A 20,101-nucleotide genomic window follows, 5' to 3' on the forward strand; every position below is an offset into this window, starting at 1 on the left:
GGGCACCTGGGTGGCTCAGTGGGTTAAGCTGCTGCCTTCGGCTCAGGTCATGATCTCAGGGTTCTGGGATTGAGTCCCGCATCGGGCTTTCTGCTCAGCAGGGATCCTGCTTCCCCCCCTCTCTCTCTGCCTGCCTCTCTGTCTGCTGTGATCTCTCTCTGTCAAATAAATAAATAAAATCTAAAAAAAAAAATAATAAAAAAATAAAAGGTAAAAGAACTTCAAAAAGTAAACATTAAAAGCACTCAAAAGAAACAATCCAATCTATAAGAAAGCTTAGCTATTTTAGTTGATTGGACATTTGATGTGGGAGTTACATGATAAGGCTGCCATCTCTGATTGTGATAACAGAAGCCTAGAATATAAATTAGTGAAGGTAATAAGTGTGCTTCAATCTGTTGTAAAAATACTACATATGGGATACTACGTTCTGTTTAATTCCAGGCCATGAATTTGTTTTTAATTCTGGCAAAAAAGAGAGAAAAACATAAAATTTACCATCTTTAAGTGTGTAATTCAATAATGTTAACTGTATTCATATTGTTGAGAAACAGATCTCTAGAATCTCTTCATTTTGTAGAGCTGAAACTCTATATATACTCATTGGACATCAAGACCCATTTTAGACCATTAATTTAGACCATTTTAGACCATCAAGACCCATTTTAGACCATTACTAAGGTCATTAAAAATACAACTACATTCATAGTAGGGCAATTGGTAGGGAAAGAGCCTACAATTTAACATGTAAGGAAATCTGAAAGAAGAGGTATGTTTCTGTTGTAAAGGGGAAGGGTTAGGTAGGCATGATGGTGCCTTTGGTTATCTAAAGAGTGATCTTGTGACAAGGTTATATTTAGATGGTGTAGTTTCAGAAGACAACACTCAAGAATCACTGAGTAGAATCTTTAGCAAAATTGCTCCAAAAAAAAGAGAAAGGAGAGAGAAAATTACTGATTAAGAAAATAAATATGTGTAATAGTGGGATTTTTCCTTTTGCTATGACACTGGACCATTTAGATTCAATACTAAGAAAAAGGAGATTCTAAGTACTACTGCATTTTGTAGACAGAATCCAGTAGTTGAGCTATTCCTTATAAAATAAGAGTAATCTACAAGTCAATTTTGTTCAAAGACCAGTGATTCAAAGGAAGGAGAGACTCTGTAAGAATCATTCATGAAATTTTGTGTGTGCATTAGAAAAGGGAACTGATTGAATGCTGCTCAGGAAGTAGATTGACCATTTCACCCTGCACCTAGAGAAGAAGAAACTGGAGAGTGGTGGCATCCAAAAGATGGGTCATTAGGAAACTAGCCTGATCACATTTAAGAGAGTGGGGGAGAGGAGATAAAAAGTGGACCTGCAAAAGAAAGCAAAACTTTTTGTTGTTGTTGTTGTTGTTGTTGTTATATCAGCAATGCAACCAAGAGGGTACCCTCCAAACAAAGGAGGCTTTAGCAACTTAAGTCTATGAGATATGCTGTCTGTGGTGGGAATGGTAGGGGTTGGGGATAAAAGAAATCTAGATGTGAAGGAGAAGAAGAGGACACAGAAGAAAGGGAGTTCAAGGAACTATGAAGAGAGGCCTCCCTGAAGATCTCACATATGAGTCTCTCAAGCTGCATTACTCATGCATCAGAGGGCAGTGACCTTCAGAGAAGCAGAGAAGGTTACCACTAGACCTACTTTAAAAGATGCTCCTATTTCTCCAACTGTCCCATCTGACTGAAGAGATAAGGCTAGAAGAGGGAACAGATGGAGGGAGGAAAAAACAGAACACAGTTGCCTTCCATCTTAAGTTCTTAGAACCCAAAGTTTAGCCAGCAGTGGGAGAGAAGAAAGCTTTGACTTAGATAAAATACTGGAATTTCAAATGGGTTGGATCAAATTACCAAAACTAAAAGTTGCCAGAATCATTGTGACTGTCAAAATGTTATTAAGAAATGGCAGAGCAACTGAAAGCAGTGTTTGATAATATTCATATTTTTCCAGTACTCCACTGGGTTAATAATTCTCACTTAAGTTGTTACACACGTATGCATTTTTTCTTACAAAATTAAAAAAATAATGTGTAATATAAATATATAATAATGTACATCATCAGAACCTTTCTTTTTCTAATACCCTAGTTGAAAATATCTTTAACATACAACATACACTGATTTAACTGGGAAATGACTTCTTTTTTGACAGTTCTCTCTCTCGTCTGCTTTTGTCTGATATTTGCCAATTCTCTTTCTTATTCTTTGTTCCTTAATTATGTGCAATAAAATTACAAGAACATTTACAGGTAAGATTACAAGTACAAGAGACAAAATTTTACTATCTTCATAGATTTAAAAGATCAACATATAAATTGGAATCATATTAACTTATAAGTTTCAATGGATGTTTATTTATATCCCATTGAACTGACTTTCAATCTCCTAATAAATTTTAGATATTTTCCCAAGTTAAACCCTTTGAACAAATCAGAAGTTATCAACTCACAACAAGGTTATTTATTTAAAAAAGAGTAATAAATATAAGATATGTTGAGATAATTGGAAGACAGAACAATCTCAAAATAGTAAAAATACAGTTTAAAATAAACAAATAAATTTTGTTTTTGACAATAAATTTTCCAAGGGGAAAATATAAGTTTGCCTGAAATAATCTTACATTTAATCATGAAATACACTTATGTTTAATGCTATAATTTGGAAATGGGAAGAAAATTTGTTTGGATAATTGCTTCCATCTGAACTCATTTTGCATATATAAACAAAAGTATGTAATTAAGTATATATGTAAGATAAAAATCAAACCTGAATGGTGCTCTCCAAATTATGATCTCTTGACCATCAGCATCAATTGCTAGACATATAAATTTTCAATCATCTAAGATCCATTGGATCATAGTCTCTGGAAATCAGGCCCAGAATTCTGCTTTTTGTTTTTGTTTTTGCTTTTGCTTTTTTAACAAGCCCTCTAGGAGATTCTAATGCATGCGCAGGTTTGAGAACCTTGGCCTTAAGTTAAGTGTTCTCAGACCTGAGTGCACATCCATACCACTTGGGCAGCATTAAAATTACTGATTTTTGGCTCTGACCTCCAAGAACCTTTATTTAATTAGTCTGGGGTGAGGCATGGCAAATGGTTCTGAAGCTTCTTGGGTAATTTTTTTTAACAGAGAGCTAAAGTTGAGAACCAATGCTACCATCCTTTAAATGAGTGACCATTTAGTTCCTTGACACACAGTCCACTTCCCACACAGTCTTCATGATTCTAACATATCTGCTCTTGTTTGCAGAATCAGTTTACAGAGTCTCCTGTCTACACATGAAGACTACCAAAAAAAGATAAAAGATTGTTTAAATATGAAGGGAGAATGCTCAAAGGCCTTCCAAATTATGTAAGTGTTTGCCCACATATAATATCAACCTGAAATATACAATTAACTTGGTTTATAAGTAGGTGCTAGTGAATTCCACTAAAATTTGACCCTTGGTTTCAGCACTTTCTGCTCCTAACTATAATCAGAAGCATTTCTAACCACAGGCTTTCATGATTTAAAACCCAAATCTTGGTATTATTTTCAGTATAAAATGGTAGTTATCAAACAAAACAGTAGCTGTTTGTGGAGCTAAAGTATAAGAAAAAAAAAAAAAAAAGACTGCAGTCTTCTAGTAGGATTAAACCTATGGGAACTTGACTGATTCCAAAGGGAAAAGTGAAATGATCACTCCAAATGTTATAATGATGCTTAATAGAACTGGGGATTAGTTGAGCCTATATTCATTTCTAGATTACTGCCAAGGAGAGTGACTTTTTTAATGCAGTAAATTAAACAATTTATAATGTTTTTGTCATTTTGAATTCAGTGCAGAAATAGTATCTGATATGAGAATAATCTATGTCATCCTCTCCTACAACTTTAAAAGTGAGATTGTGCCTACCAGAGCTTCACTATCAGCTTCCTTACTGACATAAATTTTGATTTATAATGACAATATGAAAGATAAATACATGTTACTACAGAGAGGGACAAGTGTGGAGAGAAACATGTTTCTCACCTTATAAAAGGGAAGCGGTGCTGAGACTAACCCATGTGGCTTACTGACACTTTATAAAATTTGGCTAAATTTCAGAAGCAAACTGACAACTACATTTCACAGTGTGTTCACATCCAGTGGTATATTGGAGACGTCTTGTACCAGCCTGCAAGAATCGATTTTTAAATTTTCAAGGATTCTAGGAATCAGTTGATAAGCATACATCTATTATTTGAAATAAATAAACTATATACATTTCTAATTAAATAATGTTGAAAGCCAAGGTAATAAATGCTCAAGGTTCTTAATTTCCTGATTATTTTGCTCTTGGAGTTAGTTATGTTTATTACATCTGTATTGTGGAAATACTATATGTCGGTGTGCACATATTCTCCCAAATCTGCATTCAGAAAGTCGTGTTGGCAACTTGATACAGGCCATGGCAGGAGTATTTACACAACAAAAAATAGGCAAACATTAGATCAGGACTCCTCCCCAGCATGAGATCTTAAAAGATTTATCAAACCACCAAAGAACAAAACTCATTATATGTATACGTTTTAAAATAAGATAGTCAATGATATGGATAGATATAATGACTTGATCTGCTCCCTATTTCCACCCAATCCATGGCTCCCAGACAAAGTTGACCTGAAATGTCTGAGTTTTAGTTTCAGGTATGCCTGGATTCACAGCCTGTCTTGCTATTTATTAGCCCTGTGATCTCATGCAAGTTGTCAAATGTCTCTAAGTTTTGATTCTCTTACCCGTAAAATCTGAACAATAGTAAGTTTCTCATAGATTTGCTGTAAATATTCAAGAAGAAAATATATGTCTGAACTCCTTCCAACCCTTCTTTCCCTCATCTTGTGAAAAGTACTAAATATGTCAGATCAAAAATCTAACCGAAGTTCTCTAATGAGCTCATTATTTATGTTCCTATTCTATAAAGTTTTCATAGTCTTTCCTTCTAAATTAGACTGATTCCAGAGTTTCACTGTCTTTAATGTTTTCAGGTTATTCATTATCTTTTTGCTATATTCTGGAAGGAGATGCTGGGGACAGAAAAGCAATCAAGCTTTCCCAAATAACAGAGCTGACTAAATGCAGACCCAGCCACAAGAATAGTCTGGGCATTGGAAAGGAGAAGGATATATTGTTCAAATCCCTCAACTGGACAGGTTTTGGAAAATCTACATGTGAAATGTAAAATTAACTGTTACTGTGTATGACTGTCTATTGCTTTCTTTTTCAACACTGGTATTATTTTGTTTTCTTGACAATGCCAGTTAGTATTACTTACTTATCTATACTTTATTCAAAGGTCACACACTCAAAAGTCTACAGGGACATAAGTCAAGTATAAGATAATTTTTCAAAATGAAATTTTAGGTAAATCATGAATGCATCCCCTAAATAGAGCTTTTTCAATTGAGAGGTTTAAAAAAAAAAAGTCTTATTTTCCCACTGTTAGAAGTGCTAGAACATGGAGATAAATTATTAAAAGATATATACCCAATTGCATTATATATTTAATAAATGTGATAAGCATATCTAGTGCATGTTTTCCCCATTAGTGATTTTAAAAATCCATAGCTATGCCTAAAATAAGGCCCAAGTTCTTAGAAAACAGGATTCATTCCCTTACTGTTTCACTATACATTATTCAGAGATTGATAATGAAATCTACTGATACATGGGCACAAATGTGAGTAATTAAAATTTGAAACTTTAACAATAAATGCCATTTCCAAAAGTAGGAGGATTGGTGGAAAGTGAGAATTTTGCCATTAACAAATAACAGAATTATAAACTTAAACTAATAACAGAATTATATGACTCAATAGAAATGAAACAAATGATTTATCTACTATGTAATCTCAGTCTGTATTGTTTATTGTTCCAAGAAGATAACATATGCATGTCAACAAGAAACATGTACTTCTAATTTACTCCAAATGTCATTCAATGAGCTACTCTATTTGGGAAAAAAAAAATAATTACCAACACAAGATAAATAACAAACATTTGAGAATGTCCTGTTAGGCTTATAATAACCACTTCCTAATAAAATTTGTAATGTTTGGATCCATTTATTTTAGCCTAGAATATGCTGTTGACTCATTAAACGGATATATTCTAAAGTTAGCATTAAGGTACACACTCGGGCCTAAAAGGCAGTGATGAAATGTAACACATCTTCTGCCTTGCTGACTAGTGTTCATAAAGAAATAAATTGTCTCTTGAGAGAGATGATAGTGATTTGACACAGTCTTCACTAACAGCATGGTTCACTCATAACTTACCGCAAGATGCCATTTCGTCTGTCTGGTCGCCACAGTCGTCTTCCCTATCACATAGCCATGCTCTGGGAATGCACCTGCCGTTTCCACAAGAAAACTGGTCCACCTGGCATGTTCTGGCTAAGATAATCAATTAATGTACAAATAATACATTTAAAGACCTTTTAAACAATGTTTAGGTGACATAAATCATTCAATAACTCTTTTACACATAAGATATTCTATTGCTTTATTAGATAAAATATTTTAAAGTAAATTTTTGCTAATCGATACTGCCAGCTTGCTTGTCTTCTCTGAAGTTCACATGCTTTCCCCTTCAATTACAGTGGCTGCTAAATGACAAGATATTCAGTAATCCTTACACACTTCCATAAATGAAGCTATGAATTCATTATTTTACAATTTTTGCCTGGCACATGCTTATGAATACACGGTTGAATTAAATTTCATTCAACTTTTAATTAACAAAAAAGAATTTCACATAGTCTTTGTCAATAAACCAAGAAAACTTTCTGTAATGTGGGATGAAGGATTTGGAGACTATATCAGGGTATCTAGTGTCTAGTCACGGGGACAGATTTGTTCTTTTCCTTTAACCTTTCAGTACATTTATTTCTTGGTCTCTAAGTGATCCAATGTATGGAGAAAATGCAGAAATTTTAGAATGCAGAAAATATTACTTAAAACATACATTTAGCTTTATTACAGATTTTTAAAATTCAGTTTTCAGCATAGTTAAATAAAACTATATAGCTTTTTAATCAAAGTGTATGAATAAACTTTGCTTTGGCCTCTCTCATGGGTTTCAATGAACACACACATGGAATCATTCTTTCTATGTTAGCCAAAGGCAGGGACTTCAATTACTCAGTGAAGGGGTTGGTTATATTCTACAAGGAGTTAGTTACCATTTTCTATTACAGTCAGGTCAACTTTTGAAAGCATGAAATCCTAGACAGCTATCCTAACTTTTCTCCCAGGTTTTAGTTTTGCAGACTTAGGTTCTGTTTTTGTTTTTTTTTTTTTGTTTTGTTTTGTTTTGTTTTGATTTTGTTTTTTACTTACCTATTTTTTCTTTTGTCTGTCTGAAACACAAATTTGTTTTCTTAAGTATCAGTTCCCTATCACCACTTTTTTTTTACTTAGTCAGAAAAAAAGAGTGGGAAACTATAAGAAGGGGATACTCAAGCCGGTTAATATTTGGGTCAGATGAGGACTGGACAGATGAAGAACAATTAGGGTTTGGATTTCTGTAGTTATGAGAAGAGACATTGCTCAGTTTATGTACTTCCCTCTGTTTGGGGGTTTAAGAATTAGAAGGATGCATTTCTGTTTCATCAAAATGTCTAATGACCTAATGGTTGGTATAAAATTGAGAGTGGTTGAAAGACAAGTCATCCAGACACACTAAAATGGGTTTCCATAAATCAGGGTTTCAGAGGTAATTTAAAATAATCTCTACAAAGTTATGTGCTAATTATTTCCTTTTAAGCAAAGCGTACTTGCTATGTAAAAAGATATCTATTATTAGTGGATACTTAAAAGCTTACTTGAGAAAAACAATGAAAACATTATTGGTTTGATTTTTCTTATTCAATTCAAAGTACCATTTCTAACCTAGTGTGTATAATTAGAAATTCCAGAAAATCATTACACTTTGTATTCCACTTTGTTTATGCAGCTAAGGGTTCTGAATCTAAAGCCTTCTATGTAATATTTGGATTTTCCTTTTTTTACAAATAGAGCATTTATTTTACATTAATAGATTTTAAGTATCCCACAAATATGTACACTTTTGAAGATTTCAATGTTGTCATTTCAAGTAGAATTAAATATTTGTTGTTTCATTTGGCTAACTATGCATTTTCTGTGAAATTATTCCAATGTTTAGATTAAATCAACAAAGTTCCCAGGTAATTTTAATAAAACTACTTGGAAAAATGTGTCTACATTTGTATTAGCCTAGAGAAAGATGAAGGTGTTGGCATTTAGTTTACTCAGTGGGAAGAAAAGGGCATAGAGGTGTGAACAAGGTCGATTTTTTCTTGCAGGTCTTTGTTTTGTTTCTCTGATTGCAGTAAATAATCTTTACCTTTTGAGGTTTAAGAGAAATTTAATAAGAGTTTTCTTTGAAACAAGATGGGATCGGGAGGGAGACAAACCATAAGTGACTCTTAATCCCACAAAACAAACTGAGGGTTGCTGGGGGGAGGGGGTTTGGGAGAAGGGGGTGGGATTATGGACATTGGGGAGGGTATGTGCTTTGTTTGGTGAGTGCTGTGAAGTGTGTAAACCTGGTGATTCAGAGACCTGTACCCCTGGGGATAAAAATACATGTTTATAAAAAATAAAAAATCATAAAAAAAAAGAGTTTTCTTTTCAATTGTTCTCCCTTTCTTCTTTCAGCTCTCCCTCACTCTTTCCTTCCCGACGTCCCTTCTTCCTTCCTTCTTTTCTTTCTTCCTCTCTCTTCCTTCTTTTCTTTTCTTCTCTCCACTTATTCTTTCCTATCTCTCTCATCCTCCGTTATTCCCTATTTCACTCTTTTAGTCTTTCTTGTTTTCTTGTTTAAAGAAAAATACACCATCATGTATTTTCATTCCTATTAGATTCTAATTGACCTATAATAAGAATATATTAAATATCCCAATAAAATATTCTTTTATCTGATTTTTTTTTTAATGTCAGAGTATTTCCTCCTTGCCATTCAGATTTAGTTCTAATAAGTTTTCTGAGATTGTTTTCATGAGTGGCACTACGGTGATTAGCGAAGAGAATGAGAAAAAATTCCTAAGAACCCATTTCACGGGGCGCCTGGGTGGCTCAGTGGGTTAAAGCCTGCCTTCAGCTCAGGTCATGATCTCAGGGTCCTGGGATCGAGCCCCGCATTGGTCTGCTCAGCAGGGAGCCTGCTTCCTTCTCTCTCTGTCTCTGCCTGCCTCTCTGCCTACTTGTCTGTCAAATAAGTAAATAAAATCTTAAAAAAAAAAACAAAAAAAAATATTTCACATTGTGTAGTGTGGAAATTTGTGTGTCGCCTCACTAACTCAGAAGCTTGAAGAACTGTCAGGACCCGTTACTTGAAAGAGTATTTACTGGCTTATTACTGAGGGATCATATGACCTCAACATACATGAATCCTTGTTCTAATCATGGAAAAACTATCTGCTTAGTCTAGTGAGGAAATTTAAGTAATTCCAGATAGGAAGAATGCTTCATTCCATAAATCTACAAGTACTGTCTGTCCATATGATATAATCACATGGACTAAATCATGCCTTTTTAATCACTGGATTTATCAACATTTACTTTTTCAGTTCCTGTCTCTATCAGATCTAAATTAGTCTGGAGGTGAGATTAGCAAGCAGCCCCAGAGGACTCAAATATTGTAGCAAATGCTTCTCTAATGAAGAGGAAATTCAACTTCCTCAGCGGAATTGTTTATCTAGCAGTGAATCAGAAATCCACTGTCACAATATGAATGTTTTCTACCCATCACTAATTATGCTTCTCCTGCTGTCATGTAGCAGTGAGAAATCCCACAATGCATGGGAACAATAAGGAGGAAGAAGCGAAGAGATCTTCATACATTATTCCTAAACTTCACCTTTGCCATATTTTAATCAAAGCATTCTATTTAAACAAAACCTATGTCATATCAACATATATTTTTCAATTTATCTTATAAGGAAGTCCAATTTTTAATATATCAGGTTTTCTTAATTCAAATCTATCTGCCTAGTTCGAATTTAGTCAAACTACGTGGAGGATGTGAGAAGAATAAACACGTAATCTAATTAGAGCTCAGTGCTGTGGAAAAAATCTGGTCTGAAACTGCCTAGCCTTGAATCCAAGGATTATCATTAGCGACTATGAGGAAAAATAACTTCACATCTAACTACTCCTCATCTTTGGCCTCTGGGTCTTTCTCATAAGTAGAGAAACATATATATATATATATACATATATATATATATGTAAGGGAGAACATTGACCAAGCCCCTGTCAGCTTTCTTCTGCCTAGTGCTGTTTCGTCTTCCAAGCATATCCTCCAACCCCCACCCGCCTATGAACTTCACCTCACCCTCAGTAACTATGCCAATTCATTATTCTTTTCTTTCCCCCCCAGTAAAATATTTCTAACACATAGAAAAGCATAGAAGATAATAATATTAACACTGGTCTACCATCATATAGTTCTATCATATCTCTTTTCCTATATTTACTACAGACTATTTTTGTTTTATTTCAGAAAAATGTATTATAGGTACATTTAAAATCACCTATGTAATTTTTTCAGTCATATTTCTATCTTTTTAGATTAACTACTATCCTTAACTTATAATCTTTTTTTTCCATTTCCAGACATATTTTAATTCTATTTTTACACATTTATAAATAAATAAGTTCATGTAGAATTGTTTTGTATTTTTATATTTCATATAAATGTCACTAAGTGATTTGTAATCTGCAATTTTTAGTTAACATTGCCTTTGAAATTAATTACTTTTGGTATTTGAGCTCTAGTCTATTCAATTTAAGTATGAATAATGTTCTACTATGTGATTATAACACTATATAGTGTCATATATATGAGCATATATATATATTTATATGGTGTTTTATATACATAGTTTTTTATATAGTGAAAGATATATTTCCTGTTAATGGGTATTTGAATTATTTCTAATTTCTCACTATTACCAGCATTAGGGCAATGAATTTGTTACTTGCATCTCTTTGAGCATAGACATTAGAGTATAAATCTAGAAATGGAATTACTGACTTGAAGGTATGCACAATCTCCACTTTATTAAGTTTAGCTAAATGCTTTCCAATGTAGAAAAAAATAATTTATACATCACCAAGAGTGTATGTTGCCTTTTATTCCACAATCTTGCCAAAGGTTAATTTTATCAGATTATTTTTCCTAATTGAATGACTCGAACTGATTCAGGTTCATTCCTTTGTCCCCTCCCTCCTTCCTTATGTCCTTCCTCCCTCTCTCTCTCTTTTTCTTTTCCTTCCTTCCTTCATTTCTTTCTTTGGCTTAGTTCGGATATCACCTTCCTCAGGAAGCCTTGCGAGATACACAAAAGACTAAATTAGTAGTTCTTGTGCTTCCATTTGTAGTTCAAGTTAGCACTTTGAATATTGCATTAGAAAGACCTGCTTACATGTTTTTTCTCCCCATTTCCACTCAGCCTTCTAATGAAAGATATAGTGTATTTGTCCTCTTTTTATATCCGATGTTGTGGTAAGTTTTTATTGAATTAGTAGATTCATGTTATGAAGGAGAAATCCCAAAGGAACAAAATTGGTAATTGGCATCTTGTAGGAAAGAATTCTTTTAGTTATAAAGTAGTCACAATGCTGAAAGCTACAGGACAGTGGATTTAGTTACAAAATAACCTCCATGTTGGGAAATCCTTTATCTGTGACACATATCTGTGTATATGCCTATAGACAGAAATGACCCAGCCAGAGAAATTACCTAATGTACTTGCCGTATTTTTTTTTTTTTTCAGTATGATGAACTATGTGACCTATTTATTTATTTTGGTCAAACAAAATGGAAATGTAACACAACAGCATACTTAATTTTCAAAGCTAAAAGGTGTATTTATGGTTTTCTTTTTATTCTTTTTATCCTTAATTTTTGTTCTTCTTAATTCCTTAAGGCATACTGTGACCATAGCATCTATTATGAATATACTGACAAGAAGATCTAGTAATGATTGGCATGCTTCATCAGCCATCACTGAAAGTGACACTTGAGGTGCAAGCAGGTTGTATCCCATTTCCTAGTGGACTACAGGCCTGGACTGGCTGAGAAATCTTACTAATTAGGACTGATTAGGATTGATTGTTTTATTTGCTCTTATACATAGCATTTCCACTTTTACTACTATCAGTAGCTAGTCAATCCCAAATGTTCCCTTAAAAATCATGTGGAAACAAGCAGATTTTAAGAGTGTAACATAAAAGAAAAAAAAAAAAGACATGTTATTATGAATTGAGTCAGCAATGCCTTTAATTTTAAGGTGAAAATAGACCTATCTCTTTAGGAAGTAATGGAACAATCTCAGAACTAAATCTTAAGTTTTTAAAAATATAATAATTACACCAGCTTAGAAAGACTCTTCATTGTAAATTATAAACATTATTGTAAGAACACTCTGGGCAAAGTTAAAATGACCATACCTAAAATTCTAGCTAAAACACAGGATGAAATAGTTTGATAACAAGAGCAATAGGCTTAGAGAATAACTTACACACTGAGTTTCCCAGTTCTTGCCAATGATGTGAGTTAAGGCAAGTCAGAGCCTCATCTATGAAATGAATGTACTTGAAGGGAGAGACTAGGACCAAAGAGTCTCTATAGGTTCCTTTTTATTTGATAGCTCTTTGTAAAACAACCTTACGTGATGCACAAAATAACTTAAAAATAGCTACTCTAAAATATCAAACTATATTTAGTCAAGGGACAACAGAATAGCTTATAGACCCTCAGCAAATATGTCACAATGGAAAAAAAAAAAAAACTAAATATGAGATGCAGGTTAGGATACAGACTGTGTTGTTCTTTCATTGTTGCTTAGTACATGATAAAAAGCAGTTAGGAAATATTTTCTAGTCAATTCATACTCTTGCGGAGCAGAAAGAAATATACAAGGAAATTATAGTGCATTGAGGGACAAGTCTTTCCAAGAGAAAACCAGTGACACAATCTAGAGTACAAACTAGGCTTCTTAATTTCTGGGTCTTTTCTGTATATGCTGTCCCTACAGTTTTCACTAATAGGTTATAATAATTTTTATTTAGTGAGCCTTATTTTGGCAAATCGAGAAGGGAGGTGTTGATAAATTTTGACACTGCTGTATGTAATGATTACAAAAAAAAAAAAAAAAACCCACAATTTTTACCAATATCAGCAAGAGTCATTAAATATACTACTTTTTCTTCATCATTTAATGAATAGGTCTAGGCTGCTGCTAGTCAATATCATTTTTCAATACTTATCTGACTAATCATGACCTTTCCAACATCTATTATAACCTGTACCACAAGCTGTGTATCCCTATTCAAAGAGAAACTGACTAGGGATTCACAGATGTATTACAGTGGGATAAATTTTATGGAAATATTAATAGGTTTTATGACTTGGGACTTCATGAAAAGGGGGAAAAAAATCTATGCCACATAAATAGTGTGCCAGGAACAGAAAGCTATTCACAGAGGTATTCTACAGCAGACTAAATAAAATACACAGATTTTTTTTTTTTGAGGTAAAAAGCAAACAAAACAAAACAAAACACACACACAAACCTTTTTTCAAGGCCTCCATCACAGCATGCTAATAAACCTCACCCTCCACTGCCAACTAAGATTTAGCAGGGACAAGCCTTGTCCAAGCAGTGTATTGACAGTCAACCCATATGGATAGATAAAGTGCCAAATTACTTTGGAAAGCAGAGTCATGCCCACGGATTAAGTAAAAGATAATTTGTATTCTAGCTTTTGTGGCATAAAACTCTGAACTTATTTAATACTGCAATAATCAGATCATCAGCCTTAGGAAGGTTCAGCTTAGTTCAAAGCAGTGACCTGCATTTTTATGGACACTAACTTTGGAAGCGATTTATGTATATATTCAAGCAAACCTTTACCTGCACAAGTTTGATTGGATTCATCTTCGTTGCTTCCACAATCATTAGCTCCATCACAGAGCCATCTCTTGGGGATACAGCGATTATTCTTGCATTTAAACTGATCATCAGGACAGCTATGATTGACTGGGGAAGGGTGGGAGGGTGAAGAGAGAGGAGAATCAGGTTTAATAATTTAAAGTTGGATAAAATTATGATTATTTTAAGTTACAGTTAGAGACAACTTATAGTAATTATATTATAGTACAATAAATGCCACAGCTTCTTTCATTCATTGTTGCATATTTTATAGAAAATATTAATATTTGAGGCTCTCTTAAAATGTAATACTTTTATAGAAGACACCAAGTAATAAAATCTCATATAAAAGGAAACATATTCATTTGTTCATGTCTTCACTAAAATCAACTGTATCACGAAGCTTGTTCTCCCATCCCTTATCAAAGTAACACAATTTCAGAATTTTTACCAAAAACATTTAAAGTAACCTCAATTTTAAAAAAAATTTTTATAAACATATAATGTATTATTAGCCCCAGGGGTACAGGTCTGTGAATCGCCAGTAAATTAACCTCAAATTTTAACATGAAACATAATAAGTATGTATCCAATAATTCAGCCATGTATCAAAGATACATTTTCTTAAGCCACACATCCATTCAGAACTTTTTGAAATATTAAATAAGGCTCATTTTGTTATGCTTTGCCCAGTGTTTCTTGGGACTGGCAGCAAAACTTGGAGCTGATGTTAAATATGAGATCCTGCATAATTCTATTTTTATTTTTTTTAAAGATTTTATTTATTTATTTGACAGAGATCACAAGTAGGCAGAGAGGCAGGCAGAGAGAGAGGAGGGGAAGCAGGCTCCCTGCTGAGCAGAGAGTCTGATGTGGGGGCTTGATCCCAGGACCCTGGGATCATGACGTGAGCTGAAGCCAGAGGCTTTAACCCACTGAGCCCCCAGTCACCCCCCTGCATAATTTTAATAACAAAAATGACCATCCTGAGTTTTCATGCCTAGTGCAAACAAATAAACATGAGTCCACAAAATATACTGTGGACAAGACCAATCCTCATATGGGAAGCTGTGCACAGCTAAGGATTAAACCTCCAATATCAAGCACAGCAGGAGGCCATCTTAAAGTTAACCTTCTGTGATTATTTTTCCTGCATCCTGGAGGCTAAATTCCTAACTGAATTGGCATGCTCCTCAGTATTTGTTTCACCACTTTGTGTTCTTTTTGAAGTAATTTTCCTTGTGCCCAGTAGTTGCACTTCTGTATGCCAAAAATAAATTTTAGTATTAGTTTTCCTTAGAATTCGAAAAAAATAGCCATTTTATCATGCTGTTGCATAGCAAATGTATGCCTTTCCAGACAGTTTCTACAAACACTATTTCTTTAAAGTAGTTTAGGTGAGAAGTGGTTTTATCACTTTTTTAGAAAGTTTTTATTCATGTACAGTAAAAAAAAAAATATAATGGAAAAAGCCTTGTGTTTCCTGGCATTTGAGCATGATTAACATTTTCTACTCACTTCAGGGAGTTTAGCAAGAATAGATGCTCAGGAGAATAAAATTCATCCAATATATTAGAGGGTCAAGATTTTAAAGTAGCAAGATTATGCCAAAATTCTTCAATAAAGCTTAATAAAGGACTTTTGCAATTTTCATCAATGATGTAAATCAGAGTTCAAAAAGGAGGCATAAATACAACCCATAGGCCTGTGATTTGGAATTGAGAAGCTAAAGGATAGAAAATAGAATGATAACAGAATTCAAGGGCAAAGTTTATTAGCATTTAATATATAAATACTCCTCTGGAAAAAAAAAATAAATACTCCTCTGAAATGAATGACATAGTGCTGGCATATTAACCCTGGGACCTCAAGATTATGACACTGCTCAGAATCACTGCACGTTTAGAAAAAAATCCCATATTGCTGGAAGGTGGCCAGAGATATTTAGTTTTCTGTTGCCCCTTTTGTTTTGTCATTTATTCTCCACATTCTGGATGCTATGCTAGACTCTGACACTACAAAGACACTACAACATAATGTGTCTCCTCATAAAGATATCCATCTCTTAGATGCACCAGAGAAGTAAGGATATAATTGCAATATTGTTTGGTCACTACCATGAAAATGAAATATACATGATATGTTTCACTCCAACTGGTCTGTATGGAGATTTTTCCAAGTTCACAAAAGACTTCCCTATAAAGGTCATGGTAAACCATGGTGATTTCCATAAGCTGCAATGTTATAAAGGAGAGAAACAGAGGGCATTTTGCAGAGATCTACTTATAGTCCAACTTGTTATATTAGAACAAAGAAGGTAAGTGTATACATGATAGGCATTTAAGACTAAAATTGCAAACCTGAGTCCTAACATGTTTTTCTGTGAATCAATGGATTTTGGAATTTATCTTGTTGGTTATGAATTTACTGAAATAACAATATTTGGTCTTATTCTATAGATACCACTCTGGAAGCAGTTTGGAAAGTGGGTTTTAGTTATGGGAGCAATAGTAGTAGGAATAATAGCAGGGCACTTATTGAATGAATCTAGGATGTAAGACTAACTTAGCCAGTGAAGTTCGAGAGGGGATAAAGATGAAAAATTAATTATACAGAACTGAGTATGGACTATAAGTGAAATAGAAGATTGCCTGAAAAGCCTTTAGTATACGTTTGAGTAATGGTATGGGAAGTGATGAAAATTATCAAGAAAAAAGATCCTGACTAGGAATTTTAACACTACAATTAACAGTATGCGATGCCTTACATCCTCATAGAGAAAATGAGTTTCTTTGTGAATTTGTGAAAAGAACAATCACACAGGGAGTAGCGTGAACCTAAAGGAACACAACATGAATATTGTGATAAAGTACTTGTGCTCTGCGCAGGTGTTCTGTGACTATGCAGGAAGCTAATATGCAGGAGTATTCACTAAAACCATGAATAAACACTGTGAGTCAGAGGTGATGAGGCAATTAATTTAATCAATAAATAATACATCACTTGTGTAAAAAAATGAGAAAAAACCTTTTATCCTTAGATGACATGTTCTCCCACTTTGAAATTTTTGTCTACTTGTACCAATTTAGTATTTAATATGGTATTTTTGGATTTGTACTTTACAGTATAGATATTAATAGGGTTGGAAACATGGAACATGTAATGTTGAAGTCAGAGTCCATGCTTGAAAATAAAGGAAAAGTAGTGTTACATTCATGTATTAATTATAACTTACATATTACCTATTTATATACAACTGGAAATTGTATTTTAAAAGCTCATATTCTTGGACTTTTGTCCAAAAATACAGAAATTTGTACTATATAGATGCCTAGACCAATTCTGTCATTTTTTAAAAAAATTTTGTTCATTTATTTGAGAGAAAGAGAGAGAGCGTGGATGGGAGGCAGGGAGCAAGGGGCAGAGGGAGAAGGAGAAACAGACTCCCCACTGAGCAAGGAGCCAGAAGATGCATCCATCCTGGGACTCCGGGATCTTGACCTGAGCTGAAGGCTGATATGTAAACAACTGAGCCACCCAGGCTACACAATTCTGTCCATGTTTAGTAAAAGATCTATAAAGCTTGATTTTTATAATCTTGGTGATGCAACATGGGGCTTAAGTGGGTACGAGAAGAATAAATGAAAGAAAATGGGATTGGGAGGGAGACAAACCATAAGTGACTCTTAATCTCACAAAACAAACTGAGGGTTGCTGGGGGGAGGGGGTTTGGGAGAAGGGGGTGGGATTATGGACATTGGGGAGGGTATGTGCTTTGGTGAGTGCTGTGAAGTGTGTAAACCTGGTGATTCACAGACCTGTACCCCTGGGGATAAAAATATATGTTTATAAAAAATAAAAAAAATTATATAAAAAAAATAAAAAAAAATAAAAGAAAAGAAAGACAAGAAAATGGAGGATTATCAATTAACTCAATTATTTCAGCCATTTTAACTTGGAAAATGTCATCATCAATTGAAAGAAAAACATTTTCTTTTTAAAATAATTTATCTAAGGCAAATTAAAAGACTAAGGACGCATATGCCATCACATTATTCTCTCCATACAAAATATTTTATATATCTCAAAACCATACCATAATGACTCTAGTCAAATATATTCTCAAATTGTTATTTAATGTGTTTTTCAAAGTATCCACTTTCAAATATGTGGGACAATTCCTTATCCCAACCAGAAGCATGAAACTATTCCTATTGTGGGAAATGGAAAACAGCTAAATAGAAGCCAAATGGCGAGAAAATCAAACTTTTAATTTCTATCTGAGTGCTTCATATGTGTCTCCTACCATGTACTGAGCCAGAGAAGTTAGGTAATAACTAGATCCAAAACCATGTTTGTTTCCTTGGATCTACTTCAAGGCTCTGTTGCCAAGGAGCAATGGAGTGGATCCTGACCTTCTGTGTGAGTTAATTCTGACCTGAGGGAGTTGCAATTGATTTTCCACATCTTTAAATTCAGAGATCCAAAGGATCTTCTGCAGCAACCTTGTGACAATGGTGTGATGGAACTGACAGCACAGAAGAGGGAAGGGGAGGACTTTTGGAGCTACCAAAATGATAATATTAAAGATGTAAAAGCACAAGAAAAGCAGTATTTTAAAACCATGCTAGGAGATAATCTAGTCTACTCTATGTAAAAGGATGACTGAGGGGAAAAAATAAATAAGTTCAATTTTTATCAGATATTTTTAGATTTCACAAACTGCTTTGACAGTTCACAAGCTGAAATACTCAAGGAGGGTGCCAGGTGGCTCAGTGAGTTAAGCTTTGGCTCAAGTCAAGATCTCAAGGTCCTAGGATCAGAGTCCCAAGTGGGAAATCCCTGCTCAGCAGGGAGCCTGCTTGTCCCTCTCCCTCTGCCCCTACCCTCTGCTCTTGCAGGTACATTCTCTCTCTCAAATAAATAAAATCTTAAAAAATAAATAAATAAAAGACTCAGGAAAATGTAGTATCACTTGAAGGAAAACGTACAGCAATTTACTGAATCTTCATCACTTCCATCTAGACAGTCATCATCACCATCACATTTCCAGCGAGCTTGGATACAGTGTCTGTTTTTACAGCGGAATTCTCCAGCTTTGCATATGTGAGGCAATATTTCTCCAGGATTAACTAGGGTTAAAAAAGACATATGAACAATACTAGCCATATTCAGTTTGTTATGATGTCAGCTTTGTTTTAATAACAAAAATACTTAATCATTACATTTTGTCAAAAATATGAAAATATCTTAACATTGCATTGACAACAATCTCTGGAAAGGAGAAAAGTTTAAGTTTTTCTGACAATAATTATTTTACTAAGAATTTTAAAAATTTATTTAAACAACTGTCACAAAAATAATTAGTAATACCAATAATAATAATATAACACCACCTATATTCATGGTAGGTGTGTAGTTTTACTTTTTAAAGGGCTTTCATTCATAATCTCAATTATCACCATGATCCATTATAGGGTAGGCACAGCAAAAAATGTACTACCTCCATTTTACAGGTAAGTACACTCCAAATAAATCAAAATGAAAAAAAAAAAAGGCAAAAGTACAGCCATGATGATTATATTAATTTGCTGGTGTGCAAGTGGGAGAAAAATTCAGCTCTTTTTGGGTATTCTTGCAAATACTAAGTTAATAAAAAATGATCTCATTGTACATCCAGATTCTATGCAGTATTTTCACTATATACCCCATATTCTCTAATCCAATGTTAGGGATTCTGTTGATTGGGATTTATTCACAAATTGAAAGTGTTATTATTATGATGATGATTTTTGTTCTATTTCAGTGAATTTCATAGGAGTCTACAAAAAATAGGAATATGTGGCAATGGTTAAAATAAATGATTGGTGTTTCGTGGACTGAAAAATATATTGAATTATCAAAAACTGGTTTATTGTTAAGAGAAACAAAAGTCAATCTTTTATTCCAGTCCCGATGTCTTTAAACTTTATTTTGGATTACTCATTTGGATTGATGAACTGTCACAAAACCTATATACATGCCAATAATAAGGAATGTCGAGAAAACATATTAGTCATTGCTAGAAAGCTTTGT

The 20,101-nt window shown here is 33.9% G+C and overlaps 1 protein-coding gene across 1 annotated transcript in view; it reads right to left on the reverse strand.

Annotated features, from left to right (window-relative positions):
• The window catches only part of LRP1B (LDL receptor related protein 1B), a 2,000,743-nt gene that overhangs the window by 770,376 nt on the left and 1,210,266 nt on the right, over positions 1-20,101 (reverse strand). Inside the window, exons 16-18 of the mRNA XM_059166755.1 lie at positions 19,018-19,158; positions 14,009-14,134; positions 6,342-6,458 (exon numbers count right to left, since the gene is read on the reverse strand). Of these exons, the coding sequence (XP_059022738.1) occupies positions 6,342-6,458; positions 14,009-14,134; positions 19,018-19,158 (384 nt within the window). The remainder of the gene's footprint in view (positions 1-6,341; positions 6,459-14,008; positions 14,135-19,017; positions 19,159-20,101) is intronic.

Source organism: Mustela lutreola, chromosome 3, assembly GCF_030435805.1.
Source record: "Mustela lutreola isolate mMusLut2 chromosome 3, mMusLut2.pri, whole genome shotgun sequence".
NCBI classification, from domain to species: Eukaryota; Metazoa; Chordata; class Mammalia; order Carnivora; family Mustelidae; genus Mustela; species Mustela lutreola.